This window comes from Oryctolagus cuniculus, chromosome 17 (genome assembly GCF_051225735.1).
Source record: "Oryctolagus cuniculus isolate XC-2025 breed Fujian yellow rabbit chromosome 17, ASM5122573v1, whole genome shotgun sequence".
Taxonomy (NCBI): Eukaryota; Metazoa; Chordata; class Mammalia; order Lagomorpha; family Leporidae; genus Oryctolagus; species Oryctolagus cuniculus.
Genome location: NC_142883.1, coordinates 62,799,534 through 62,827,473, shown reverse-complemented (window position 1 = coordinate 62,827,473; position 27,940 = coordinate 62,799,534). Strand labels below are relative to the sequence as shown.

The 27,940-nt window shown below is 54.4% G+C and overlaps 1 protein-coding gene across 7 annotated transcripts; it reads left to right on the top strand.

Annotated features, from left to right (window-relative positions):
• Window positions 1-212: 212 nt before the first annotated feature.
• PRPSAP2 (phosphoribosyl pyrophosphate synthetase associated protein 2) lies at window positions 213-27,940 on the top strand. Of its 7 annotated transcripts, none has more exons than XM_089317090.1 (13): window positions 222-367; window positions 662-826; window positions 5,480-5,575; window positions 5,861-6,010; window positions 6,690-6,742; window positions 10,023-10,089; window positions 12,058-12,230; window positions 14,259-14,374; window positions 17,676-17,731; window positions 21,457-21,605; window positions 24,106-24,176; window positions 26,633-26,779; window positions 27,205-27,940. In XM_089317090.1, exons 4-13 carry the CDS (start codon window positions 5,892-5,894, stop codon window positions 27,361-27,363), a joined length of 1,110 nt encoding a protein of 369 aa, XP_089173216.1. In that variant the 5' UTR covers window positions 222-367; window positions 662-826; window positions 5,480-5,575; window positions 5,861-5,891; the 3' UTR covers window positions 27,364-27,940. The 7 variants fall into 7 exon arrangements, 5 of the variants coding, with proteins under 5 accessions (XP_069917678.1, XP_089173216.1, XP_069917679.1 ...); XM_089317091.1 differs by lacking the exon at window positions 662-826 and adding an exon at window positions 4,453-4,498 and having other exon boundaries at window positions 233-367; XR_016223657.1 differs by lacking the exon at window positions 662-826 and having other exon boundaries at window positions 213-367; window positions 26,676-26,779.

The following is a 27,940-nucleotide window of genomic DNA, read 5'->3' as shown; positions in this document are numbered from 1 at the left end:
TCCTAGTCGTGGCTCTGCGTCTTGCTTCCACCAGGGGTCCAAAGAGGCCCCGCCTCTCGTGCTGACTAGACTCCACCCACCAAGGCCCTGCCCCGGCCCCGCCCCTCATGCCTCCAGGGCCCATCCCCAGCCGCTCCGTCGGGCGGGCCACACCCACGCCCCGCCCTCTAGCTAGGCACCGCCCCCGGCCCCGCTCCGCCCACCCAGCCCCGCCCCTGCCCCGCCCACCTGCCTCGCAGTCGCCTCGGTCGCCGTTCCTGCGCATGGGGTCGCCATTTTGCTCCCAGAAACGTCGCCTTGCAGACTCGGCGCTTTCTTCCTTCGGCAGCGGAGGCTGCGGCGGGGCCGGGGCTGGGGTCAGGGCCAGGTAGGCGGGCGGGAGCCAGCGGCGAGGGGCGGCGCGGACCGGCGGGCTCCGGCGTTGCGGGGCGCAGGTGCACAGAGCGGGGAGCCCCGCGGTGCCGAACGGCGGCCGGATCGCGGCCCGGGGGCGGCGGCTTGTGGGGGCGCCTCGGAGGGGGCGGGGACCCCCGCCTCGCGCGGGCAGCCGGGGCGTCTTCCTCCCTCCCGGGTCTCCCCGCGGGGGTCGGCGAGGCCCGGGCCTGCGCGCGGCCCTGGGGCTCCCCGCCCCCTCCGTGCAGCCCTCATTACGGTCCTGCAGCGGAGCAGCTGGGCCCGCAGTCCCCAAACCCAGCTGCTCCAGGCGCCTCCCATCGCTGGTCTGACCCGCTGATTTGAATTTGCCTGGCCGCCCGGATGTCCCTTACCCACGGAAGGCTGATGGGATTGCTAGGTGTTATTCTGCTTCAAGAGGTTTTGCCCCAAGGTATTACATTGATAAGACTCCCCCCCCCCCTTTCTTCTAACGTGGACACAATTTGAGTTTTTAGTTTTTGCAGGGAACATGCAAATATAGACTGGAGCTGCTTAGGGCGTGAGGAGGAAGTGTGATCTCTAGTGTTTAAAAATTTACAAAAAAAAAAAAAAAAAAAGACCTGCATGGCTGAGCCCCACGAAATCATCTCTTCCTGCCTTGCTCTCGGTACCATTTTTTAAAATTTATTTGAGAGGCAGAGGCAGAGAGAGAGGTCCTCCGTCTGCTGGTTCACTCCCCAAATGACCACAACGGCCGGAGCTTCTTCCGGGTCTCCCACGCGGGTGCAGGGGTCCAAGGACTTAGGCCATCTTCTGCTTTTCCAGGCCAGGGAAGAGAGCTGGATCGGAAGTGGAGCAGCTGGGACTAGAACCTGCACCCATATGGGATGCCGGCGCCGGCCCCTCTTGGTACTGACTTTCACCCAGCTGTGATTTGAGGAAGGCAGTTCTGTGCCTTTCACTTAATCTCATCCGCAGGCACTGTTCACAGTGTTGAGTGTTTTTTATATTCGGTGTAGATCCTGAGACTTTATTACTTGATTCATGATGGGATCTTTACCCGGATCTTGAAAACGAGTCGTGCACCGCGCACTACTGAGCAGATCGCTTTTTCTGGCTCACGGTGCATTCCCAGAATTGGAAATGAAAATGCAGCAGCAGAGTTCTCTGTTCTTTCTTCGGCCCTGGATAGCAGGTGTCCACACCAGGCGTGTTGACAGCAGCTGGCTGGTTGTCTGAGGCTTTGCACCCCGTGCGGAATGCGGCAGCGGCAGGTCCTGTTCTGTGGCAGAGTGGACAGCCTCCTGGTAGAAGCTGACTGTGCGGCAGATCGGGCTCAGACAGCTGTGCCTGCCGCTGGGAGTCCCTGCCCCCCTGTGCAAGCCTGTGCGACTAAAAGCGGGTGTCATCCTAGTACCTTCCTCATTGGTCGTCATAAGGGGTCAGAGCTCTTGGGAAATGTTGAGAGTTTACCTTAAGAGAGGTGACCTCAGCAGTCACAGAGGAGTGGGGAAGTGATTGAGATTTTGCCCTTCCTTTTAAAAAGGATTTATTTATTTGAAAGGTGGAGTTACACAAAGAGAGGGACAGAGAGAGATCTTCCGTCCATTGGTTCACTGTCCAAATGGCTGGGATGGCCAGGGGCTGGGTCAGGCTGAAGTCAGGAGCCTGGAACTCCATCCGGTCTCCCACGTGGGTGGCAGGGTCCCAGGTACTTGGGCCATCTTCCACTGCTTTCCCAGACGTATTAGCAGGGAGTTGGATCAGAAGTGGAGCAACTGGGACTTGAACCGGCGCTTATATGGGATGCCGGCATCACAAGCAGTGTCATTACCCGCTGTACCACAATGCCAGCCCCTAGATTTTGCCATTCGAAATTCTCCTTGATATTGCTAGTAAAAAAAAAAGCACATTTTCTTGTAGCATGGTATATCACTAATAAAAATAATGATCTTTTATTCTTTCCGATACCTTCTAGTCTACAAAGAACTGTGGTTCCATCTGTTAATTACTGCAGCTTGGTGAGGTCAGACTTTATTTAGTATACATTTGTTGGGCCTCCACCACGTGCTGGGTGCTGATCTAGACTGTTAAAAAAAAAAAAAAGAGAAAAAGAATGTGTTGCCCAGAGCATAAATTCCTGTGGGCGGAGCTTTTTAGCCAGACTTGTGGGGAAGTGGTGTAGGCTGGGGCCCTGGGCAAGTTCAGGAGGTCGCTGAGGCCAAGTCCATTGTTGCCCAATGTCAGGCTTTGGGTGGTGGGGGTGGGGAACCTTTGTTCTGCCGCGGGCCAGTGGAGTCACGGGCCACACAGAATGATCTGCTGCAGTCAGCCTGCGGCGGAGTTGTTGAGCTTTGAAGTTTACCGGATGAGCCTGCTTTTCCATTCCTGGGCTCAGCAGTCTGGGGTCCTTTTGGGTAGGTGATTTCACACCTGTTAGAAATCTGCCATCCTGCAGTCGGTGTAGTGGTTAGAGCTGGAACTTCAGCACCCTGGGTCAGCCTGGGGCAGGGTGAGGCCCAGAGAGCCCCCAGGATGGGTTGGGGGCTGCCTTGTGGAAAAGGAACTGGGGTCTGTCTTCAAGGCTGGGGTGAGAACCTGTGGGGGTTCTAAGTGGGTGGGGGGTGTCTTTGGGGCATTGGGCATCAGGCCCTAGGCTGTAAGGGGGCCTGGGGTGTGGCTCCTTGGCAGGAACCCTGCAGGTGGGCTTCTGTGGCCAGAGTTAGAGGTGGACACTTGCCCTAAGGTGCCTTCCCGCTCCTCTTTGTTCCCGGATGGTGCTGAACTCTTTGGAGCTTATTGAAGGTTAAAGGTCATAAGAAGATGCTCCCCCCACCCCCACCCCTCCAGCTGTCCTTGAACTTGGTCAGTCACTAAAGCACTAGCTGGCTGTGAAGTGCTTCATGGAGGTTTTGCAGTAGCCCCGAGGGGTCCGCCTGCACCACTGCCGATGGTGTGGATGAGGCCTGGCAGTCAGCCAAGGCGAACCGAGAGAGCTGCATTTGTGTGTTGACCCGGAAGCCTGTATTTGTGACCGCGGGGGAATTAGATCTGCTTCCGTTTCCTTTCTTGCACCTGGCCCTGCTGTGCCCAAGTGTGTATGGGTTGAGTGATGGAGTTAGGAGACATCTCAGGCCTCTTCCAATGCTTGGCAATTGATTAAATATGCTGTTTTTATTTTCTAAGATTGATTTATTTATTTGAAAGGTGGAGAGACAGAGAGAAAGAGAGATCTAACATTCATTGTTTCACTCCCCAAATGCCAGCAATAGACAGGGCTGAGCCAGGCTGAAGCCAGGAGCCTGGAACACTTTCTCGTTCTCCCACATGGGTGGCAGGGGCTCAAGCACTTGGGCCATCCTCCACTGCCTTCCCAGGCACATGAGCAGAGGGAGCTGGATCAGAGTAGAAGTAGCCAGGACTTGAACCACTGGTCGTGGGCGGAGGCTTAACCCGCTGCGCCACAAGGCTGGCCCCATTTCTTGCATTTATCCCATCTGGTCGACCTCAGTGAGTCTCATCCAGAGACATTTGTAAACAAGTGAGCCTGCTTGTGTTTTGCAAAAACAGGCATTCGAGGGACCTGATTTGACCCCGGGGCCGTGGTTTGCTCATCCCTGTTCCAAAAGCCACTTGCTGTGGTGGGCACCAGTGGTCCCCCTGGGTCTCCAGGGCCTTGGTCAACTGTGGCTGCATTTCTGTTTGTGATTCGTAGGCTTAAGGCCAATTGCATCTCATGCTCTATTTCCCATTTTAGAATCCTGGGTGGTCCCAGCTGGAATGCACCCCCAGAGGCCTTGTGTGGGAAGCAGGCTCGCTGCAGCTGCACCCGATGGTGGCACTGTGTGTGCTGTGCTGACTGTGACCTTGGGGTTCCACTGAACGTGTGCACAGGGAGGCCTGGCCGGGCCTGGCACTCTGGCTAAAAGTGGCCTAGCTGCACTGGAAGACAGGCAGCAGTTAGGTATTACAAACTAGGTCTGCCTGGTCAAATGGTACTGTTTGACTAAAAGCCAATTCTAGATGGATTTGTAGGATGATACTGTACTGCCTTGGAAACACTGTGTATCTTTTCAGGATGTATTTTTCTTGGCCTGCCTGTGTGAGAGCATGCACAGGGAAGGTAGGCCAGAACTCCCCATGCTCACACCCAACTCACCAGGACCTCTGCTGCTGGGGGGTGGGGGGGTGGGGAGCAGCCTGGGGTGGGCTGAGGAGTTTGATCTTCATATCATGTTTCAGGTTTGCATCTTATCTGCATAGTTAAAATGTAAGGGTAGTAAACACAGCCAGCTCTGTGTCAACCTGTTTCTATTCCTTTTTTCAAAAAAAATTTTTTTTTTAAGATTTATTTATTTATTAGAGAGGCAGAGGGAGAGACAGAAAGATCTTTCATCCGCTGGTTCACTCCCCAAATGGCCGCAATGGCCGGAGTTGGGCCAATCCAAAGCCAGGAGCCTGGAGTTTCTTCCGGGTTTCCCACGCGGGTGCAGGGGCCCAAGGCTTTGGGCCATCTTCTACTGCTTTCCCAGGCCATAGCAGAGAGCTGGATCGGAAGTGGAGTAGCTGGGATTCGAACTGGCGCCCATATGGGATACTGGCACTGCAGGCAGCAGCTTTACCTGCTATGCCACCGTGCCAGCCCCCAACCCATTTCTAACATGCACTGGCCTCCCCGGAGCCATCCCCAGTGAGCATGCAGCGGGGGAGGTGGGGTGGACGTGCTGGGAAGGTGCCCCCAGCCCCACAGCCTGCACGGGGTGGTGTGGCTGAGGACCTCGGCTCTGCCGTCCTCCAGGCCAGAGTCAGTCCTTTATATCTGTGCCCTGCTGTCTGTCATCTGTGCTCGGTCACTTTGCTTCTCCAGGGGTGGGGGTGGGGCTGTTAGCTGGACCACCTTGGGGTCCAGCTGGGGGACACTGCAGGTGACAAGGCCAGTTATAGGCCTGGACTCAGAGCGTCTGGGAGACCGGGGGAGGACGCACGGTCAGCAGGCTTCCTAGGAAAAGCTGGGGCACAGATGGGTCAATTTATTCTTTGTTGAAGGATCTACCAGTTTGTGTCCTTGCTAATGGCCCTGCCATTTTTCTGTGTGTTAATCCAGGAGGAATTTTGTTGTCAGAGACTAAAAGGAGGTTGCCCATAATTGCCTTTCAACAGCACACAGTAAAACCCCGAGGTCCTCAGCTCCGCCTTTCTTGTAAGTTGTATCACTTATTCCCAGGGGTTCTGGAAAGCCGATCGTGTGGTAACGTATGTCTGCTGCCCTGGACCGAGCCCTCACATCCACGCGCACCTTCTGTTTGTCCACACACAGAGCTGGGAGCCATCCAAGATGCCACTGTGGTGACAACTGACTTTCCTTCGGCTAAAGTCACCTGCTGTGAAAACATACTGTCTGTTCACGTGGTATCCCGTATCACACGGCAGCTCTTAACGTGTGTTTCTCTGTATGTGTGTGTGTGTGTGTGTTGTAACCGTCCAGGCTCTGAGAATTGGAAAACCAAGAAGGGTTGATGTTTTGTGTGGCGACACCTGAATTGGACACCAAGATGAACATCACCAAAGGAGGGCTGGTATTGTTTTCAGCGAATTCGAATGCGTCGTGCATGGAGCTCTCCAAGAAAATCGCCGAGTGAGTTAGAAGTGTCCCCCGTTCCGCTCTGTTCGCGGGTGATGCCTTGAATGTGAGAATCAGGTTAGCAGTAATTGTTGGAGCTGAAGGGGGCTCTTTCTAGGCAGTTTGTGTTAGCTGTGAACCATTTGCAAACTGCTGTACCTCCTTCCGAATTCACGCAGCAGACACTGGTTGAGGGCTTGTGTTAGGTAGGACATAGTTTATAGGTCAGGGGAATTTTAGATATTTATTGGGCAAGTGTTAGACCCCAACTGTGTACTAGCCTTTGGGGGTTAGCTGTGAGCAAGCCAGATTTGCCTTTTAGCATGGGAACCAGACAAGAAAGCAAGCCAGCGGAAGCCACGAGATAATTCCGGGAGAGGAGTAAGAAAGGAATACTGCAGAGAGGACAGTAGGTTCAAAGGCCCTGTGGTGTGTAGGAGGAGGCGCGGGTGTGAGCCAGCAAGGTGGGCTGGAGGCAGCGGGCACGGGAGGTTGGCTGGCGAGGCAGGGCGTGGATGGGGTGGCTGTCAGGCTACCAGACACTGGCCTGACACGCCACGTAACACTGACTCCACGTTTCATAAAACGAACAACTGTGTCTTCTACTTTTATCCATTTGGGAGTCAGCTGTCAGCAGTACAGCAGTGGGTCCGTTCTGTTACCTTTTCAGCTTCTCTCTCTTTCTCTCCCCCAGGCGGCTGGGGGTGGAGATGGGCAAGGTGCAGGTCTACCAGGAGCCGAACCGAGGTGAGCCACTGCTTGCGCGCGGGACGCCTGGGCTCAGCTTGTCCCCCTCTGCTGTGGTCCGGGCAGCTGAAGGGTGGTCTCATGGATACCAGCTGGATTCATGACTCCTGGTGCCATTCACTTCTCGGGACTTGAGCTCCACGTGCAGTCTAAATGACCTGAGTCCACCAGCCAGCCGGTCCACAGACTGAAAACGTGGACCACCACTGGCTGCTCGCTTGTCGCCACCTAAGGCGGGTGTCCCCGCAGCCTTGGTGTCAGGGGTTCTTTTCCCCTGCCGTGGGTTCGATGAAGTCTTGTTAGCAAATACTTTTTGCTACTTGAGCTGTGTCGTTCTGTAAGCATCCCAGATGGTAAAATACATGAGTCGTTTAATCGTTGTAATTTCTTTAGAAATGCTGGACATTTAAAATTGCTCTAGCAGGAGCTTTGGACAGCTTGCAGGGGCTTGCGCGTCCTGCGCCTCATCCCTGGCAAGTGATTTAACCTCTCTAAGTTGTACATGAGAACGGCTGCGTTGAGGATTGCATGGGCTGATTTGTGTGCATAGCGATTCTCGGCACCTCGTTTGTGCTCGTTATATTCAATACTCATCTCTTCCCTTTTCCACTATAGGATTTTGTCCATTTATTTGTTTATTTTATTTAATCAAAAGGCAGAATTATAGACAGAGAGAGAGAATCTTGCATCCCCTGGTTCTCTCCCCAAATGCCTGCAACAGCCAAGGCCGCGCCAGGTTGAAGCCAGGAGCCAGGAGCTCCATCTGGGTCTTCCATCTGGGTGGCAGGGCCCCAGGCACTTGGGCCGTATTTTCCACTGCTTTCTCAGCTGCATTAGCAGGGAGCTGGATCGGAAGGGGAGCAGCTGGGACTCAGATAGTTGCCTATGTGGGATGCTGGCTCACAGGCAGTTGCTTAACCCGCTGTGCTACAACACTGGCTGCAGTTTTGTCCATTTAAATATTATACAGCTTACAGGCGGCTTTGATAACGAAGACATGAGTTTGGGGCAGGCAGGTGCTTGGCCTAGTGGTTGCGATGCCAGTGTCCCGTATTGGATGCCTGGGTTCTACACGTGGATCTGGAAGCTCCTGACCCCAGCTTCCTGCCCATACCCAGCGTGGGAGGCAGTGACAGTGGCCTAAGTCACCAGCTCCCTGCCACCCTGGAGGGAGACCCCGTGTGGAGCTCCAGCCCCAGCCCAGCCCTGGCTGATGTGGGCATTTGGGGAATGGACCAGTATATGGGCGCTTACTCTTTCTGTGTGTCTCAGCCTGTCACGTAAATCTTAAACACACACATACACACACACACACACAGGTTTGCTGTTCCCCGTTTAACTCTCTGCTACCACCTCCTTTTGAAGACCCACTATGGCTTCCGTAGGGAAAACGTATGATGGAAGAAACTGTGGGGGTGGTTTGGAGAACGCCTCGCCTCCAAGGGACGTAGGATGCTGTCCTTCGCCTGGTCTGGGGGAGCTCGGCGCGGGGGCGGGGGCACAGTGGCGCACGACTCAGGACGAGAGAGGCCCTCCCCAGTGTGTGAGCGAAGGCTAGGGAAATGCTTGGTGTCTCGTGGGACGCACTGACACGCGTAGGTCCCTGTCGTTGCAGCTGGAGCACCCCTCACTGAACATCTGGAATCCAGTTGTGTTAACAACAACAAAAAACACCAAAAGTTGTGGAGTCAGATCAGCGCTCAGAAAGCTCAGGTTTTGGGTTTTTGGATTCAGGGTGCTCAGCTGATGACGTCTTAGATGTTGCGGACCCTGAACAACTTGACACCCAAAGCACGGTCCCAGCTGTTTCCCATGGGGAGGCCTCTCCCGTACCAGACCCAGTTTGAAAAGCTGAGATGAAGGGGACGTTCAGCACGAGGGCCCACAGGAAACCAGGTCGAGATTGACCTCATCTCCCGGCCGCTAGAGCCCTCTTTTCTTTCTTTTTTTTTTTTTTTTTCTTTTTTGACAGATAGAGTTAGACAGTGAAAGAGAGAGAGAGAGACAAAGAAAAAGGTCTTCCTTGAGGGTCTTCCTTTTTCCGTTGGTTCACTCCCCAAATGGCCGCAACGGCCGGCGCTACGCCGATCCGAAGCCAGGAGCCAGGTGCTTCCTCCTGGTTTGCCATGCGGGTGCAGGACCCAAGCACTTGGGCCATCCTCCACTGCCCTCCCAGGCCACAGCAGAGAGCTGGACTGGAAGAGGAGCAACCGGGACTAGAACCCGGTGCCCATATGGGATGCTGGCACTGCAGGTGGAGGATTAACCAAGTGAGCCACGGCGCTGGCCCCAAAGCCCACTTTCTTAGCACCCTGTCACATCCTTTTGTAAACAGGCATTCCGCTTTTGTTTTTTATTTTTTTCCCCCAAATTTTCTTGGAATGTTCAAACATACAAGCGAGTTGAAAGAATCGTACCAGAGTGCCTTGTACCTTGGCTCAACACTTAGCGCCTTGCCCTGAGAATCCGTGTGTGGAACCATTCGAGAGGAAGCTGGAGACCTCTCGATGCAGCCTCTGCGTCTCCTGAGAGTCCGCTCTTTCTCCTACGCAGCTACGGTACCTCGTCCCCTAATACCAGGCTAGATGCAAATGTCCCCAGTTGGCCTCACAAGGTTCTTCTTTCTTTTTAAGATTTATTTTATTTATTTGAAAGACAGTTAAAGAGAGAGGCAGAGCCAGAGAGAGAGAGAGAGGTCTTCCATCCGATGGTTCACCCCCCAAATGGCCGCAACAGCCAGAGCTGGGCCAATCTGAAGCCAGGAGCCAGGAGCTTCTTCCAGGTCTCCCAGGCAGGTGCAGGGGCCCAAGGACTTGGGCCATCTTCCACTGCTTTCCCAGGCACATTTGGGAGCCAGATCAGAAGTGGAGCGGCCAGGACTCAAACCGGCACCCATATGGGATGCCGGCACTACAGGCGGCGGCTTTACCCGCTACGCCACAGCGCCAGCCCCCATCACTTCTTCAGCTGATGCTGGTCCCGTGCCTGAGTGTATAAATTCTTATAGAGACACAGTGCTTTGAATGCTGCAGCACACGCTGCTGATGGGTGAGGGTGAGAAGCGCTAGGCTGACTTGAGTCAGAAGTGTCATTCCCTCATAGGGGTGATCGGTAGTGTAATTACTACTGCATCTGTCGTCTGTTGGCGCGAGTGGCAGTGGCAGTCCAGTTGCTGTGTTTTATGGCATTGGGGAATGATGCAAATCCTTCGTGTCTTTTTAAAAATGTGAACCATATGCCTTTTCCTTCCTTCCTATTTTTTTTCCTCTTTTCCTGCCAGAAACGAGAGTACAAATCCAGGAATCTGTGAGAGGGAAGGATGTGTTCATCATCCAGACCGTGTCCAAGTGAGTAGCTGTCAACAGAGGTGCTGTTCTCCGGCCATGTGGGGCCCGAGTGCTCAGGCGGCCGAGAGCTGTCTACCCAGGAAGAGCCATGACGCTCTCTGGGTTGGTGCGTCTCCACTCTAACCAACTGCTGACTCTTCCGGGTCCCCCTGGTGTAGGTGGAGACTCGGAGGGGGTGCTGGGACCCATGGAGTCCCCTGACCATCTGGCTGGGGGAGAGAAGTTTGCTTCCTCGGGATTCCTGAACTCGCAGTGCAGGTCATTTAAAATCGTCACCACTTAAAGGGAGCTGGAGACAGAGAAGGCTAGTCTGATGGGACGCTGGCCTGTGGGTGCTGCGGTCCCAAGGAGTCATCTGCGTGCAGGGACGCTGTGTACAGCTTTCAGTCAGGCTAAGCCCGGCGAGGGAGGGTGAGCACGGAGAGCCCGCCTTCCGGAAGTTCTTCATTCAGTGATTTTTTTAATAAGGCCTAGAAATCAAGTGTTAGTTTAGCAGGTCTGAAGATTGGTGTGTGCTAGATTTGTGTGTGTGTGTGTGCGTGTGTGTGTAATAACCAAAGAAGGGGAAGAAGAACAGAACTTCAGGGAGTTTAGCCTGAAAGCACGCATACTTCCGACAGGTGCAGTTCCTTCTGATCAGTGCCTAGATGCCGACTGGATTCCCAGGGCAGGAGCAGGCCTCAGAGGCCCTGCTGGGCTTAGAATTTGCACTTCCGAAGGGCGACCTCTTTCTTATTTACAAGCCCTTCCCTTTCTTTCCCTATGTTATTCATGGTCATTTATTTACTGATAGACGCAGACAGGGAGAGCGCCATCTGCTGGTTCACTCCCCAAATGCCCACAATATTTGGGGCTGGGTCAGGCCGAAGCTGGGAGCCAGGAACTCAGCCCGGGTCTCCGGCAGGGACCCAGCCATTTGACCATCACCATGGCCTTTCCGTTGGCAGGAAGCTGGAGTCAGGAGCCAGAGGCAGGTGTTGAGCCCAGGCGCTGGAGTTGGGTGAGAAGCCCCAGGAATGAGGGGTGGCAGGATGCAAAGACCAGTGAACATGTTCGGGCAGGGGGCGTCCCAGGAAGAAGCAGCAGGGCTGAGCAGCTGTGTCCTGGAATCAGCAGGTGGAGTTAGCCTCACCGAGGCCACTGACGACCTTAGTGACAAGTTACGGGGTCCTCGGGACAAGAGTGTCATCGGAATGTGTCTGGGAGGGGCTGAGATGGGGTGAGTTAGAGTGGATAGAGGCAGCGCTCAATTTGTGCCGCAGAGGGGAAAGGGGCGCTAGGGACCTGGCTGTGCGTTTGTTTTCTTTTCTTCTTTAGTTTTATTTATTTTCATTTTATTTGAAAGGGAGAGAGAGAAAGAGACAAATGTCTTCCACCCACAGGTTCACTCCCCAAAGGGCCGCAACAATGGGGGCCGGGCCAGACCTAAGCCAGGAGCCAGGAGCCCCATCCAGGTCTCCCACATGGGTGCAGTGGGTGTAGGGGCCCAAGCACTTGGGCTATCTTCTGCTGCTTTCCCAGGCATGCAGTATTAGCAGGGAGCTGGATAGGAAGTGGAGCAGCCGGGACTGGAACCAGCATCCTTATGGAGGCTTTACTCGCTGCACTGCAACGCCGGCCCTGGAGGGGTTAATTTTAGGGCAGCTTTGGCATGCACAGTTCCTGTCTGACTGATGACTGGGAGCAGATGGATGTGGTGCAGGGGCTTGGAAATCTCTTCCCCGCCCCCATGCAAAAGAAAGCAGGGTCGTTGACTGAGCAGGAATGTGGGGTGCACCCAGAGGCCCCCCTGGAGGGGGAGAAGGACCGAGGGATCTCTTTGTTGTGCCTTGTGCCTGGAGCCCGGGTTAGGGGTGTGGGCGGCACCTTGCAGAGGCAGTGCTGGCGCCCGAAGAGGAGGAGGAGGAGGGGGGACGCGTTGCCAAGCGCCTGTGCCCCTCGTGGGCTTTCTCTGTGTGGCGGCCGCAGGGACGTGAACACCACCGTCATGGAGCTGCTGATCATGGTGTACGCCTGCAAGACGTCCTGTGCCAAGAGCATCACCGGCGTGCTCCCCTACTTCCCCTACAGCAAGCAGTGCAAGATGAGGAAGCGGGGCTCCATCGTCTCCAAGCTGCTGGCCTCCATGATGTGCAAAGCCGGTGAGCAGCCCGCGAGCTTCCTGGTACCCTGGAAATGTGAAAAAGCAAGAAAATCGATCAATAAATAAAAGCTTTCTTGGGGCTGGCACTGTGTCGTAGCTGGTTAAGCCACCGCCTGGGAAGCCAGCATCCCATATGGGTTTGAGTCCTGGCTGTTCTGCTTCTGACCCCTCTCCCTGCTAATGGCCTGGGGAGACAGCAGAAGATGGCCCACGTGCTTGGGCTTCGCACTTACGTGGGAGACCTGGAGGAAGCTCCTGGCTCCTGGCTTGGGTCTGACCCAGCCCTGGCTGTTGCAGTCATATGAGGAGTGAACCAGTGGATGGAAGACCTCTCTCTTTCCTTCTCTGTAGCTCTACCTTTCAAATAATATATAATATATAAATATATATTTAGTTAATTTGTGTGAAAGGTAGAGAGATCTGCCATCTGCCAGTTCAGTCTCCAAATGCCTGCAAATGGCCAGGGCTGGGCCAGGACACAGCCAGGTCTCCCCTGTGCGTGGCAGGGGGATGAAGTATTTGAAGCATGACTGCTGCCTCCCAGGTGCACATTAGCAGGGAGTGGGAGTCGGGAGTGGAGCTGGTATCAAGCCCAGATGCTCTGATGCGGGCTGCGAGGATCTTGGTGGGACCTTGACCGCTGTTCCAAATGCCTGCCCGCTCTTAGACTGTTTCAGTGTTGTCTTGGCTAAATGAGAACGCTGACCAGAGAGAGTGCATGCAGCTTCTACAGACAGCCAGTTTTTTTTTTTTTTCTTTCTTGACAGGCAGAGTGGACAGTGACAGAGAGAGACAGAGAGAAAGGTCCTCCTTTGCCATTGGTTCACCCTCCAATGGCCGCTGCGGCCAGTGCGCTGCGGCCAGTGCATCGCGCTGATCCAAAGGCAGGAGCCAGGTGCTTCTCCTGGTCTCCCATGGGGTGCAGGGCCCAAGCACTTGGGCCATCCTCCACTGCACTCCCTGGCCACAGCAGAGACAGCCAGCCAGTTTGTAACGAGAAAACAGCCCCGAATCTTCATTTTCAATGAATTACTGAATAAATTAGTATTGTATATATTATATATATATATTATATATGTAACAAATATATTCAGTATTTAAATATCAAGCTCATGAATTACTTCTATTTTACTTATTTGAAAAACAAATGACAGAGAAAGAAGGGGAGAGAGAAAAAGGGATCTTCCATCCGCTGGTTCACTCCCCAAGTGACCGCAACAACCGGGGCTGAGTCACACTGGAACCAGGAGCCAGGAGCTCCATCCAGATCTCCCCCGTGGGTGGCAGGGGCTCAGACACCTGGGCCATCCTCTGTGCATTAGCAGGGAGCTGGGTCCGAAGCAGAGCAGCCGAGACTCCAACCCGCACTCAGATATGGCATAGCTGGCATTGCAAGTGGTGGCTTGGCCCACCGTGCCACACACATTGGCACCTCTCTTTTTAAAAAGAAAAATTGCATTAAATGACAACTTACAGTTCCCTTAAAGTTGTTTAGGAGGGGCAGAAGCCCTTGCTGCTGCAGGGACCCCGTCTCACCCTGTGGACGGGGATTGTTCTTGAAGCTTCTCTATTTGTGTGTGTGTGTGTCCACCCTACCTCTCCCAGTTAAGTAATCACCATTCTGTGTTCACATATTTAAAAAAAAAAAAAAGACTCCCACGTGGGAGGGAGATCAGGAGCTGTCTTCCTGCATCTGGCTTATTTCACTCAACGTGACGTCCCGCAGGCCCATCCATGTTGCCACGGGGGACAGGACGGCGTCCTGCGTTGTGGCCGAGCCGCGTTCACCGCAGCTGTGTGCTGCCGTCACCTGCACCGTGTGGTGGCTTTAAACCAGTGGGAAGATCGGGGACCTCGCCGTGTTAGCACAGTCCGAGCTGGGACAGGTGCGGGGGGCGGGGCTGGGAGAGCCGTTTCTCCACGGCACCCGGGTCACAGTGCAGGGTTTTGTTTCAGAACGGAACTTATTTCCCGCAGCGCCACCTGCTTTAAAGGGCCCGGTGCTTGTGTCTGCTCTGTTTCAAAGGCCTGACGCATCTCATCACCATGGATCTGCACCAGAAGGAGATCCAGGGCTTCTTCAACATTCCTGTGGATAATTTACGAGCCTCTCCCTTCCTGCTGCAGTACATTCAGGAAGAGGTGAGTGGGAAACCTTCTGATTAACGTGTGTCTTCTTTTCCTGTCGCTGGGCCGGCCCTGATAGGATTAAAGCGTGATTGGATTAGCCGTGGTCTAAGAGCAGCTCACTGGTCACTGGTCCCAGTGTGGCCCTGGTCTTTCTAAGCCCCTCTCTCCTCCCTGCCGCTCTGTCCAGCTGTCTGGGGTGGTCAGCACCCGTGATCCCACCCCCGCGACGCGTCTGCTCACGTGGGCTGGTCCTTCCCCCACTCCGCCCGCCCAAGGAAACCGCCCGTGTGAGTCTCCTTCCTTCTTTCCCTCCGTCTCCTTTCTATGGAGTTTCAGCTCCTCTGGGTCGGAGGGGTCCTCAGAAAGTTTGTGGAAAATGCATATTCTGAAAACACTGCGGATTTCAAAAGATGTTTTGCATCAAAAGAAACATCTTCCTTTCTAAAGGTTTATTTATTTATTTATTTATTTGAAAGGCAGAGTTACAGAGAGATAGAGACATGGATCAGTAACTCCTTTTTCTTTTTTTAAAGATTTATTTTATTTATTTGAAAGAAGGAGTTACAGAGAGGTAGAGATAGAGAGAGGTCTTCCATCTGCTGGTTCACTCCATACATGGCCGCAACGGCCGGAGCTGCGCCGATCCGAAGCCAGGAGCCAGGAGCCAGGAGCTTCTTCCAGGTCTCCCATGTGGGTGCAGGGGCCCAAGGACTTGGGCCATCCTCTGCTGCTTTCCCAGGCCACAGCAGAGAGCTGGATCAGAAGTGGAGCAGCCAGGTCTCGAACTGGCACCCAGATGGGATGCCAGCGCTTCAGGCCAGGGCGTTAACCCGTTGCACCACAGCACTGGCCCCCACTCAACTCCTTTTTATGTCTGCATAATGTCCCTGATTGGAATTGTATGTATTGTATACCAGAGTTTGTTTATCATTTCTTTTCTTTTCTTTTTTTCTTTTTTTTATTTTATTTTTTTTTTATTTTTTATTTTTTTTTTTTGACAGGCAGAGTGGACAGTGAGAGAGAGACAGAGAGAAAGGTCTTCCTTTGCCGTTGGTTCACCCTCCAATGGCCGCCGCGGCAGGTGCGCTGCGGCCGGCCCAACGCGCTGATCCGAAGGCAGGAGCCAGGTGCTTCTCCTGGTCTCCCATGGAGTGCAGGGCCCAAGCACCTGGGCCATCCTCCACTGCACTCCCTGGCCACAGCAGAGGGCTGGCCTGGAAGAGGGGCAACCGGGACAGACTCCGGCGCCCCGACCGGGACTCGAACCCGGTGTGCCGGCGCCGCTAGGCGGAGGATTAGCCTAGTGAGCCGCGGCACCGGCCTTCTTTTTTTTATTTTTTGACAGGCAGAGTAGACAGTGAGAGAGACAGAGAGAAAGGTCTTCCTTTGCTGTTGGTTCACCCTCCAATGGCCGCCGCGGCCAGCACGCTGCGGCCGGCGCACCGCGCTGATCCGATGGCAGGAGCCAGGTGCTTCTCCTGGTCTCCCATGGGGTGCAGGGCCCAAGCACTTGGGCCATCCTCCACTGCACTCCCTGGCCACAACAGAGAGCTGGCCTGGAAGAGGGGCAACCGGGACAGAATCCGGCGCCCCGACTGGGACTAGAACGTGGTGTGCCGGCGCCGCAAGGCGGAGGATTAGCCTAGTGAGCTGCAGCACCGGCTTTTTTTTTTTTTTTAAGATTTTATTTGGGGGCTGGCGCTGTGGTGTAGTAGATTGGACCTCCGCCTGAGGTGCTGACATCTTATATGGATGCTGGTTTGAGTCCCGGCTGCTCTACTTCTGCTCTCTGCTATGGCCTGGGAAAGCACTGGAAGATGGCGCAAGTGCTTGGGCCCCTGCACCCATGTGGGAGACCCTGATGGAGTCCCAGGATCCTGGCTTCAGATTGGCCCAGTTCCAGCTGTTGCAGCCTTTTGGGGAGTGAATCAGCAGATAGAAGAACTCTCTCTGTCTTTCCTTCTCTCTAACTCTGTCTCTCAAATAAATAAATGAATCTTTAAGCAAAAAGATTTTATTTATTTGAAAGGCAGAGTTCTGAGAGAGAGAGAGAGGGAGAGAGAGAGAGAGAGAGAGATCTATCTTCAGCCCATAGGTTCACTCCCCAAATGCCTGCAACATCCAGGTCTGGGCCAGGCCGAAGCCAGGAGCCTAGCATTCCATCCGGGGCTCCTATGTGGCTGGTGGGGGCCGAGCACTTGTGTTATCTCCTGCTGCTTTCCCAGGTGCGTAGTAGGGAGCTGGATCAGAAGTGGAGCAGCTAGGACTGGAATTGGTGCTCATAGGTGAAGGCTTAGCCAGCCGTGCCGTGACGCTGGCCCGTTTATCACTTGGGTGCAGGGAACATTCATGTCCAGGTTTCCAGGCGGACATGTATTTTCACTTCTCTTGTGTATATCCCTAGGATTAGAGCTACTGGGTCATAGGGTGATTCTGTTTCACTCTTAATATCTTTAAAAACAGCGCTGGGTGTATTGTTCTTTAAGAAGTTGGTGTCGGCTGGCGCTGCAGCTCACTAGGCTAATCCTCTGCCTGCCACACCAGCACTCCGGGTTCTAGTCCTGGTCGGGGCGCTGGATTCTGTCCTGGTTGCTCCTCTTCCAGGCCAGCTCTCGGCTGCGGCCCGGTAGTACAGTGGAGGATGGCCCAAGTGCTTGGGCCTTGTACCCGCATGGGAGACCAGGAGGAAGCACCTGGCTTCTGGCTTTGGATTGGCGCAGCGCGCCAGCCATAGAGGCCATTCTGGGGAGTGAACCAACGGAGGGAAGACCTTTCTCCTCTCTGTCTCTCTCTCACTGTCTAACTCTGCCTGTCAAAAAAAAAAAAAAAAAAAAAAATAAATAAATAAAAAAAAAAGGAGTTGGTGTCTTTGACACGCTGTGACCGATCTGTTGTCTTCTGTTTGGTCCGTGCTGACTGGGGACTTGACAGTTAATTTGGATTCAGGTTGGCTGGGGATTGTCCTGGTACCATGAGGGTCCCTGTGCCTGGGGCTCACGAGGGGACTCAGCCTCAGTGACAGTGACAGTGACAATGACGGTGACCATTCTGCTGGCTCATCCCCTGCTCTTGTCCTGTACTTTTTTCTTAAAAGAGATCCGTGTGGCTCAATGCGCTAGTAATATTTTTTTTCCGAGGCAGGCGTCTCTTCATTTTCCCAAACAAAGCTTTACTTTGAATTCTCCTTTTGTTGCAAAAACTTGCAAGTAAATGAGATGACACTTTTGAGTCTGTGGACTGTCTCTCTTGGTGTTGGTTGTTGGAACGGCCTCTCGGAGACACTCAGTGACCCTCAGCCTTCTGTCTGTCACAGATCCCGGATTACAGGAACGCTGTCATCGTGGCCAAGTCTCCAGCCTCGGCCAAGAGGTAGGTGGGGCCCCCCGGCCCACGTGGATCTGTTCCACAGGGTCCCGTGATGGGGAGTGGCCTGGCGTGACCTGGGTGGCTGTGGCCCGCTGTGCAGGGTGTGGGGTTGAGTTTGCCTGTGAGGGTTCCATAGGCAGTGTGTTATGGGTAGGGGGGAGGCTCGCTCTCCTCTGTGCCCTGTAAGGTGATATTCCCATGCGACCTGTGTTTATTTGGTCACTGCAAAGCTCTGGTCCGGGGTCAGGCCGTGAACATGGAGGAACCACGGAGTGTGCACCTCGTGAGCTGCTGGGTGTAGAAGTCGGATGGCTGTTTGCAGTTATAAATTAGGACCAACAGTGTGTGCATGTGATGTATTAAATAAATCAGGAGGCCTCTGGGGTGTAGCCAGGACACTGCCCACCCCCATGTCTTTCAGAGAGCTGTGCCCTTGGGTTTCTTGTGTCCTTTGATTAAGTTGTAGGGTACCTTGACTCATTTTGGGAAAATGTCTATGTTTCAAACAGCTTTTTTGGGAAAAAAATTATTTATTTATTTAAAAAGCAAAATGAAAGAGAGAGAGATTTTCTGTTCACTGATTTACTTCCCAAATGGCTGCAACAGCCAGGTCTGGGCCAGGCTGAAGCCAGGAGCCAGGAACTCCAGCTGGGTCTCCCATGCAGATGGCAGGGGCCCAAGGACTTGTCTGCTGCTTCCCTGGTACATTAATAGGGAAGTGGATCGGAAGTGGAGGAGCTGGGACTCGAACCAGTGCTCTGATGCGGGATGCAAGTGTCCCAAGTCATGGCTCAACCCTCGCAGCACAACACCCAGCCTCATCAGAAAGCTTTTCCAAACACTTGTTCAAAGGCTCAGTGACTTGTAGTTGAGCAATTTATTTTTTCTGATTTATATGCGTTTCAACAAATGAAAGTTAAAATTACATAAGATAGATATAATTTTCGCTGGCATTTGTAGTGCAGTCACAGTGTCGTAGGAACACCACCTGCCTCTGCGTTCCAGGCTTTTTCATTGTCTCAACAAGCATCCGCGTGAAGCAGTCACTGCCTGTCTCTCTCCCCCCAGGCTCCCGGCAGCCTCTCTTCGCCTTCTTTGTGGATTTGTCACTCTGGGTATTTCCTATAAATGGCTCCTTTCAGGATTTTCAAGGGTCACCCGTGTTAAAGCTTGTGTCGGTCAAGCGGCCCTTTTCATGGCTGAGTGATATTCCACATTATGTCTATTCTACAGTTATCTGTCTGTTGGTGGGTGTTGTGTGTCGATCCCTTTAGGCTGTTGTGAACAGTGCTGCTACACACACTGTGTGACTTTCACGGATGATGGGTGTGTGCCTGAGACTGGAATTGCTGGGTCATAGCGTAGTTACATTTACATCTTGTAAAATGATTTTATCTACTTGAAAAGCAGTGAGAGAGAGAGAGAGTGAGCGAGCTATCTTCCTTCTGTTGGTTCACTTCCCAAATGGCTTGCAATGGCAGGGCCAAGCCAAAGCCAGGAGCCCGGAACTCCATTCTGGTCTCCCACACGGGTGGCAGGGCCCCAGGCACTTGGGCCACCCTCTGCGGCTTTCCCAGGTGCATCAGCAGGGCGTTCAATCCGAAGCGGAGCAGCCGGGACTTGAACTGGCATTCTGTTAGAGATGCCAGCGTCGCAGGTCACTTCACTTTAGTGGTAGTGTCCCTTGATGCATAAAAGGTTTTTTTTTTTATTTTGATGGAGTTCATTTTATCTTCTTTTTTCTGTTGTTTGTAAAATTTCCTGTTGGCAAAGTCCAAGGAAAATATTTAGGATCTCTGCACTGAAAGCTACAAAACGTTGCTAAGAGAAGTTAAAGACCCCAGCTGGATGTCTGTGTTCAGGGGCAGGGACCGTCAGTGCTGTTCAGGTGGCCTTGCTCTCCGCGTGATCCGTGGGACTGCACCACCGCAGGCACGACGTCAACAGGTCCCTCGGTAGGGATGGACAGACGAATTCTAAAAACCACACGGAAACGCAAAGAACCTGGAACAGCCCCCAGACAGCTTGGAAACAGAGGAACGGAGTTTGTGCTGCAACATCACCCGAACCCAGTTAGGAAAATGTGGTCGTAGGATGGAGACAGAAAATCAGGCAGTGCAGAGACACACACTCATCTGGAAAACCGATTTTGAGTAAAGGCGCAAAGGCAGCTCAGTGGAGAGGGATAGCCGTTAACCAGCAGTGCTGGAGTGAGTGGCTGTTGCAGTGCAAAGTAATGCACACATAATGCAAAGAAAATCAGGATGGATCGCAGACCTACATCTGCAACCTAAAATGATCAGACTTACAGCGGAGAACGTCGGTGGCTTTCGGGTTAAGTGAGGATTTCTGACGGGCCACCGGGAGAGACAAGATGGATAAGTCATACTTCCTCAGAATTCCAAGATGCCAGCCAGGCGTTGGTGCAGCAGTTAAGATGCCGTGTGGGATGGGTCTCCTGCGTTCCCTGCCGGAGTACGAGTGCCTGGGTTCGAGTCCCAGCTCTGTTCCTGATCAGCTTCCCGCTGATGCATGCCCAGTGACGCGGGAGCTGACGGCTCAGGCGGTTGGGCCATTGACACCGGAGCCCCAGAGTGAATGCCTAGGTCGGGGCGTTGGCCTGGCTCACCCCCAACTGTTGTGGGCATTTCAGCAGTGAACCAGCGGATGGGAGATCCCCCCCCTCCCGCCTTCTCTCTCTCTCTCCTTTCTGCCTTTCAAGTAAGTAACTTTTTTTTTTTTTTTTTTTTTTGACAGGCAGAGTGGACAGTGAGAGAGAGAGAGAGAGAGACAGAGAGAAAGGTCTTCCTTTGCCGTTGGTTCACCCTCCAATGGCCGCCGCGGCCGGCGCACTGCGGCCGGCGCACCGCGCTGATCCGATGGCAGGAGCCAGGAGCCAGGTGCTTTTCCTGGTCTCCCATGGGGTGCAGGGCCCAAGCACCTGGGCCATCCTCCACTGCACTCCCTGGCCACAGCAGAGAGCTGGCCTGGAAGAGGGGCAACCGGGACAGAACCGGCGCCCCGACCGGGACTAGAATCTGGTGTGCCAGCGCCGCTAGGCGGAGGATTAGCCTAGTGAGCCGCGGCGCCGGCCGTAAGTAACTTTTTTTACATTAAAAGATGCTCTTCAAGAGAGACATGAAGAGAGTGAAAGGGGAGGGCACAGATGGGAAGAAAAGCCGTGTGAAGCATACAAAGGACTGTTACTCAGAATATATAAAGAATTCGCAAACCTCAACGTCACAATCGGCCCTTTCAAAAATCGGCAGTGGATATGCCCTGATGCCAGAGTAGATGTGGGTGGCGAACAAGCACAGGGACAGGGGTCCAGTGTCCTGTGTTGCTAGGGAAATCCACAGTGCACCCACGCGTATTAGAGGGACTCAGCGCGCCACAGGGAGTGACCGTGCAGTGGCCGGAGCGCTCACGCCGTGCTCACAGCAGCGCCACGCAGAACGGCCGTTTATGACACTTATGCAGAAGCCTGCGTGCGATCGGGCTGCCCCACCCCTAGCTACTCACCCCCGGGGGGATGAGAAAGCAGGTGCCCACGCCGAGGTCCGCACAGGAATGCCCACAGCAGCTTGCCTGGGGAGACCGACTCCCTGGAATCAGCCGCAGGATGTGTCGTCAAGCTAAGCCTAAGCTAAGCCTAAGCTGCGACCCGCAGGTGCATCTACACATGCAGGCGCGGGCGGGGTTCCTGACGGTGTGCTGCTTCCCCCCAGGGCACAGTCCTTCGCGGAGCGGCTGCGCCTGGGAATCGCGGTGATCCATGGAGAAGCGCAGGACGCCGAGTCGGACCTGGTGGACGGCCGGCACTCGCCGCCCATGGTCCGGAGCGCGGCCGCCATCCACCCCAGCCTGGAGATCCCCAGTGAGTGCGCGGGCGCCTCTCTGTCCCCTTCCTCCCACTTACGGGCCGCTCCGCCCTGGGCTTTTACCAAAAAAGTGTGCATTCCCCTTTTCACTCGGCTCTTTTTCAGTTGGTTAAAAACCTGGCTAACCCCTTTCCTGGCCGAATGCAGCATTTGCGCCTGTGCTGGTGGACTGTGGAGCCGACTGTGCACACTGCACATGCGCCGGGCACCCCAGGGTGCACCTGCCGCGTGGTTTAGCGCCACCAGAGAGCGCTTCTGGGCCCGGAGCTCCTCGCAGCGGCGCTGTCTTTAGTGTGGTACCCTGGAGAGGCCTGAGGTGAATTCGGTTGGGTCAGCACAGCTGTTGTGCAGGCGGCGCCTCCTTGCCGCACCCTTGGGCGCCAGAGGGTGGAAGGGTAGAAGGCCTCTCCTGTCAAGACTGAGCCCCTCCCAGGGGACCCCTCTGACGGCCCGCAGTGAGTTCCAGTGTGGATCTGGCGAGACAGGACCACGCAGGTCATCACACCCTCTGCTCCCCGCGCCCCCACAATTCACATCTGTCTCACGCTGAGAGCACCTTCGCGCCATCCCAATGGCGCCGAGTCTTTTTTTTTTTTTTTTTTTTAATTAATTAATTTTAGAGGGAAAGGGAGAGGTCTTCCATCTACTGATTGACTCCCCAAGACGGCTGCAACAGCCAGGGCTGGGCCAGGCCAAGGCCAGGAGCGCCATCCGGGTCTCCCACATGGGTGGCAGGGGTCCAAGCACGCGGACCACTTCCCACTGCCTTTCCCAGGCCATAGCAAGGAGCTGGGTCAGAAGTGGAGCAGCCGGGACGGGAACCAGCGCCCACATGGGATGCCCGCCTCGCAGGCGGTGGTGGCTTTGCCTGCTACACCACAGCGCGGGCCCTAGCTCCGTCTTTACCTCCAGTTCGGTCCTAACTTAGCTCCAGCATCCACTCGAGGCCGAGTCCAGCCTCCCCTGACCGCCCTCTACCCAGATTCAGGGAAACCCACGCGGGATTCTTTCCGAGGCGAATTTCTCTCCAGCCGTGATCCTGCAAAAATCAAACCAGTGCCGGGGCGGGCGTGCTCCATCTCCTGGAGGCTGGCGAGGAGTTCCCGCCCGTGGCCCCGGCCTCCACCCGTCCGAGAACTCCGGCTGGACGGCCGCCCTGGTCGTGATGCGCAGTGTGTGGTCAGGGCCATCTGAGCTCCACCGCGGGGATGCAGAGGCGCTCTCCCAGCGCTCTGTGCTGTCCACACCCGCTCCGCAGCCGGTGTTCCCACCCCCTTGCCGCCCTGGGCTTCCGGTGCTCTTCCTGCCGCCATCCCCGTGGGTGGGCGCTCGCCTCTCGCTGAGGTTTTCATTGGCGCTCTCCTGATGACTGACGGCACCAGCGTCCTCTCCCGTGCCTGCGGGCTGTAGGTCTTTGGAGAAGTGGCTGTTCCGACCCTTGGCCGGCTTTTTAATGACTAAGGCGGAGGAGGAGTTCTTTGTGTGTTTTGCATCCCTGACAAGTTAAGATTCCTGCCTTTCTGGAACTTAGCTTTTCACTCTCGCGACGGTGTTTCGGTGTTTCTGGGCACACGAAAGATTTTCGTTTTGATGGAGGCAAATGTACTTTCTCCAGCCTGTTGCTTGTTCTGGGTGTAACGTGTGAGAATCTTTTTTTTTTCTTTTTAAAGATTTATTTATTTGAAAGTCAGAGTTACCCAGAAAGAGAACGAGAGGCAGAGAGAGAGGTCTTCCATCCTCTGGTTCACTCCCCAGATGGCCACAACGGCTAGAGCTGCACTAATCTGAAGCCAGGAGCCAGGAGCGTCCTCCAGGTCTCCCACGTGGGTGCAGGGGCCCAAGGACTTGGGCCATCTTTGCTGCTTTCCCAGGCCATAGCAGAGAGCTGCATTGGAAGAGGAGCAGCCAGGACTCGAACCGGCGCCCTTAAGGGATGCCAGCTCTGCAGGCGGTGGCTTTACCTGCTATGCCACAGCACCAGCACCAAGAATCTTTTTTACAATTTCCTTCAGCCACGTTTTGTGGTTTAAAGGAGTTCTTCACCTCATGGCCTGTTTTCCCAGGTATTCTGTCCTTTTGTAGACAGAAGTGTTGTGTGAGTTTCCTGTTCAGGTCGTTCGTTGCTGCTGTGTAGACGTCCCTGCATCTCGGTCAGGCCAGCGCCCTGCAGCTTTGGGGGATTCACGTGTTGGCGGATGGTTGGGGACTAGCTACACAGAGGATAGGTCTTCTGTTGTGACAGAGAGCGATTGCTGCTTTCTTTCATGTCTTTTTCTTGCGCAGAGCCCGTGGCCTGCACACAGAGGGGGTGGTGTACAACGAGGTTCCCCATCCGAGCCGGGTCGGAGGTCGGGGGTTAATCAGGTTGAGGGCGTTCCCTCCTATTCCTGGCTTGTGTGTGTGTGTGTGTGGTTATCAGGAGACCTTACCTTCTTAAAGCTGTGTCGTACTCTTTCACAGAGAACCTTTGGGGTGTGTGTGTTTTATTCCCACCAGTGTTGATTCCTAAGGAGAAGCCCCCGATCACGGTGGTTGGTGACGTGGGCGGAAGGATCGCCATCATTGTGGTGAGTGGACCTCTCACTGTTGCTAATTCTGGTGTTTGTTGTTCTGTTGACTGACTGCTCACCTGTGTCATACAGAAGGGCTCCGGGCAGTGCATGGCTGTCTCAATGATTCTGCCTTTCAAATACATCTTCTTTTTTCTTCTTCTTCTTCTTTTTGGACAGGCAGAGTGGACAGTGAGAGAGAGAGATAGAAAGGTCTTCCTTTGCCGTTGGTTCACCCTCCAATGGCCGCTGCACCGCGCTGATCCGATGGCAGGAGCCAGGTGCTTCTCCTGGTCTCCCATGGGGTGCAGGGCCCAAGCACCTGGGCCATCCTCCACTGCACTCCCGGGCCACAGCAGAGAGCTGGCCTGGAAGAGGGGCAACCGGGACAGAATCCGGCGCCCCGACTGGGACTAGAACCCGGGGTGCCAGCGCCACAGGCGGAGGATTAGCCTAGTGAGCCACGGCGCCGGCCTCAAATAAATCTTCTTAAAATAATTTCTGCACCAAAGTAAATACCTCTTTTAATTTCATTTTCCATGAATTTGAAGTAATCTTATAGTTTACAATTTTGAAAAAAATATTTATTTTTTTATTTACTTGAAAGGCAGAGAGAGAGAGAGAGAGAGAGAGAGAGAGGTCTTCCATCCAATGCTTCACTCCCCAAATGGCTGCAACAGCCAGAGCTGGGCCAGGTTGAAGCCAGGAGCCTGGAACTCCATCCAGATCTGCCACCTGGGAGCAGGGGCCCAAGCACTTGGGCCATCTTCTACTGCTTTCCCAGGTGCATTAGCAGGGAGCTGGATCCAAAGGGGAGCAGCCGGGACTCGAACCGATGCACAGTGCCGTCCCTGGTGCAAAAAATTTGAAATCCATGCATTTGACGTGTCTTCAAAGAGTTCACGGAAGAGGCATATTATGAAAAAAAGGCATGAAGTTCAGAATGTTTTTTGCATCAAAATAAAACTTATTTTTAAATCTCATTTTCCTATGAACTTATTGGAATCCCTTTACAACCAGTTTACACATTGCACAACTGCTTGTCATAACCTGGGGAACTGTTTTGTGAGAACGGGAGGGTACAAACTTGATAATGACTCATTGAGAACACACTCCCCATCCACACACCTTAAACCCAGGGCGGAACAGAGTGGAACACACACGTGGGTGCCCTGGACACTTCTCTGGGCTGTGTGGTGCCCACCGCCTCCCCGCCCCGGCCCCGCCCTCTGGACTCGGAGCCCATGTGTGCAGCTATGTCACCTAGCACAAGCCCCTGAGAGCCGGCAGGCTGTTTTAGGTGTGTGTGGTTTATCCCTTTTTATGGCTGAGTGGTGGCCTGTGTGGGCAGATGCTGCGGTTCAATGGCTGAGGGTGGATGTCGGTGTTCCTCCCAGGTTTCTGGTGTTACACATAAAACTGGTGTGGGCGTTCACATGTGGGTTTTGGCGTGAGGGAGGAGGGCCTTGCCAGGGATGGCCTCCCCAGCGTCTTCACACCGTACCCAGTGCCCGGCCCCAGTTTTGACCGTGGTAATATCAGTGTACATATGAGCAGTCAGAACTCACATACGTAAGCAAGATAAGTACATGCCTGCTTACAACCGGGCTACAGGATGGGAAACACTGGCCTGCGAGTCTTATTATTAAAGCAGTAGGTTTTCCCACTGTGAGAACATACACACAAAGCATGGTCCCCACGTGCTCAGGCTCAGTGGAGAAAATTTGGAAAATGAGGAAAAATAGAGGGAGGGAAGAGAGGGAGCTACCCACGGTCCCATTACCCAGGGCGAAAGCGGCTTCTGATGGGTTTTCTGTGTGTGTGCATTTAAGATTTATTTATTTATATGAAAGGCAGAGTTACAGAGGCAGAGGCAGAGAGAGAGAGAAGTCTCCCATCTGCTGGTTCACTCCCCAGATAGCCACAACAGCCAGAGAGAGAGAGAGAGAGAGAGAGAGGTCTTTCATCCACTGGTTCACTCCCCAGTTGGCTGCGTTGGCTGGAGCTGCGCCAGTCCCAAGCCAGGAGCCAGGAGCTTCTTCTGAATCTCCCACGCAGGTGCAGGGACCCAAGGGTTTGGGCCATCTTCTACTGCTTTCCCAGGCCATAGCTGGATCAGAAGTGGAGCAGCTGGGACTGGAACCAGGGCCCATATGGGATGCCGGTACTGTAGGTGGCGGCTTTAACCTGCTACATCACAGCGCTGGTTCTGTATGTTTAGAAAAAAAAATCCCACAAACATTTCTGGAGCCTCCTGCATTGTGAGGCTGCTGTCCTGGCCCACCAGGTGTGGAGGTGGAGGCAGTGTTCTCCCCAGGGAGGCTGAGGGGTGGGGTGTGCAGCCCTGTGGTGGCAGTTGCAGTGCAGAGGGACCGCGGGAAACCCTGGAGGGCTGCCCGGGAGCCGGTCGTGCGCCGGGTGTCTGGTCCTTGCAAAGGCGCTCACGTGCCCTGTGCTCCACCTGTGATTGACAGGATGACATCATCGATGACGTTGACAGTTTTCTTGCTGCCGCAGAGACCCTGAAGGAAAGAGGCGCCTACAAGATCTTCGTGATGGCCACGCACGGCTTGTTGTCGTCCGACGCCCCCCGGCTGATCGAGGAGTCGGCCATTGATGAGGTAAGGCGCCCGCCCCTTAGTTACGGGAAGCAGGTGCTACCGTAGGCAGTTGCAGAGGAGCAGGGGCTGTCCCCGGCACCGAGTCGGAACGCGGGGTGGGGGTGGGGGTCCCAGGCAGCAATTCCACTGCTGTGCCACGCGCCCGCCTCAGGTGCCACTTTTTCAAGCAGGAGCTTTACTGAGTGTGCAAGTCATGGGAGCCACGTAGCAGGCTCGGGGCCTGCTCAGAGTCGCACAGCCAGCGCCACGGCTGCCTTCAGAGGGTGTCCTCGGCCCCTCTGTTTTGGCTCGGGTGTCCCCGTGGGTGTGAGGTCATCAGGTCCCAGGCCGAGCAGCGCAGGCGGCCTCAGGGTGCTTGGGGGAGGAGGGGGGCGTCTCGCATGTTCGGGGGGATCTCACGCCCGCTGCCCTCTCTTGACTGCCAGGTGGTGGTGACCAACACGATCCCCCACGAGATCCAGAAGCTACAGTGCCCCAAGATTAAGACAGTGGACATCAGCCTGATCCTGTCGGAAGCCATCCGCCGCATCCACAACGGCGAGTCCATGTCCTACCTTTTCAGAAACATTGGCCTGGACGACTGACGGGCCTCGCCCCAGCACCTGCAGGGGCCGCGCCAGAAACGCAGGAAACGCAGCCCGCCCCGAGCCTCGGCGGCCGGGCGGGAGCCGCCCCCTCCCCCGCCCCGCGCCCCCTCCGGGGATTCCTACCAACATAGAGCAGCTTTTCATGTCAGCTTGGGTACTTTTGAGTTTTGCAGGCAATCTTTTTATAAAAGAAAAAAAAAAGACTTGATTCTCCTCTTATATAAATAAGTTATGACCGGGTTGTTTTTAGTTTACTAAATAATAATAATAATAATAACAACACTTGGAATAAGATTTTTAAGCTCACAAGCAGTCTTTTTTTTTCCCCCTCCGAAGTGCTTAGAAAGTGAATCCCATAAAACAGCAGAGGAGAAGCCAAAAGGACTGATTATCCTGGGCGATCTGGAATGACTTCTAGACAGGCGTGCGGACCACGTGAGCGTATTTATTTTCTGCAACCGAAGAAGGAACAGAACCTTACCTGTGTGTGTGTGTACGTGCGTGTGTTAAAACTTTGTGTTTGGGCAATGGTTTTCTACAATAAAATGGAGGCTGAGTCTGCGTGGTGGACGCA

Bases quoted from the DNA above. Each gene is read 5' to 3' on its own strand.
- PRPSAP2 (XM_070061577.2), top strand. From the start codon at position 5,892: ATGTTTTGTGTGGCGACACCTGAATTGGACACCAAGATGAACATCACC. The intron at 6,743-10,022 runs GTGAGCCACTGC...TTTTCCTGCCAG, and splicing joins CTACCAGGAGCCGAACCGAG to AAACGAGAGTACAAATCCAG. The intron at 21,606-24,105 runs GTGAGTGCGCGG...TATTCCCACCAG, and splicing joins CCCCAGCCTGGAGATCCCCA to TGTTGATTCCTAAGGAGAAG.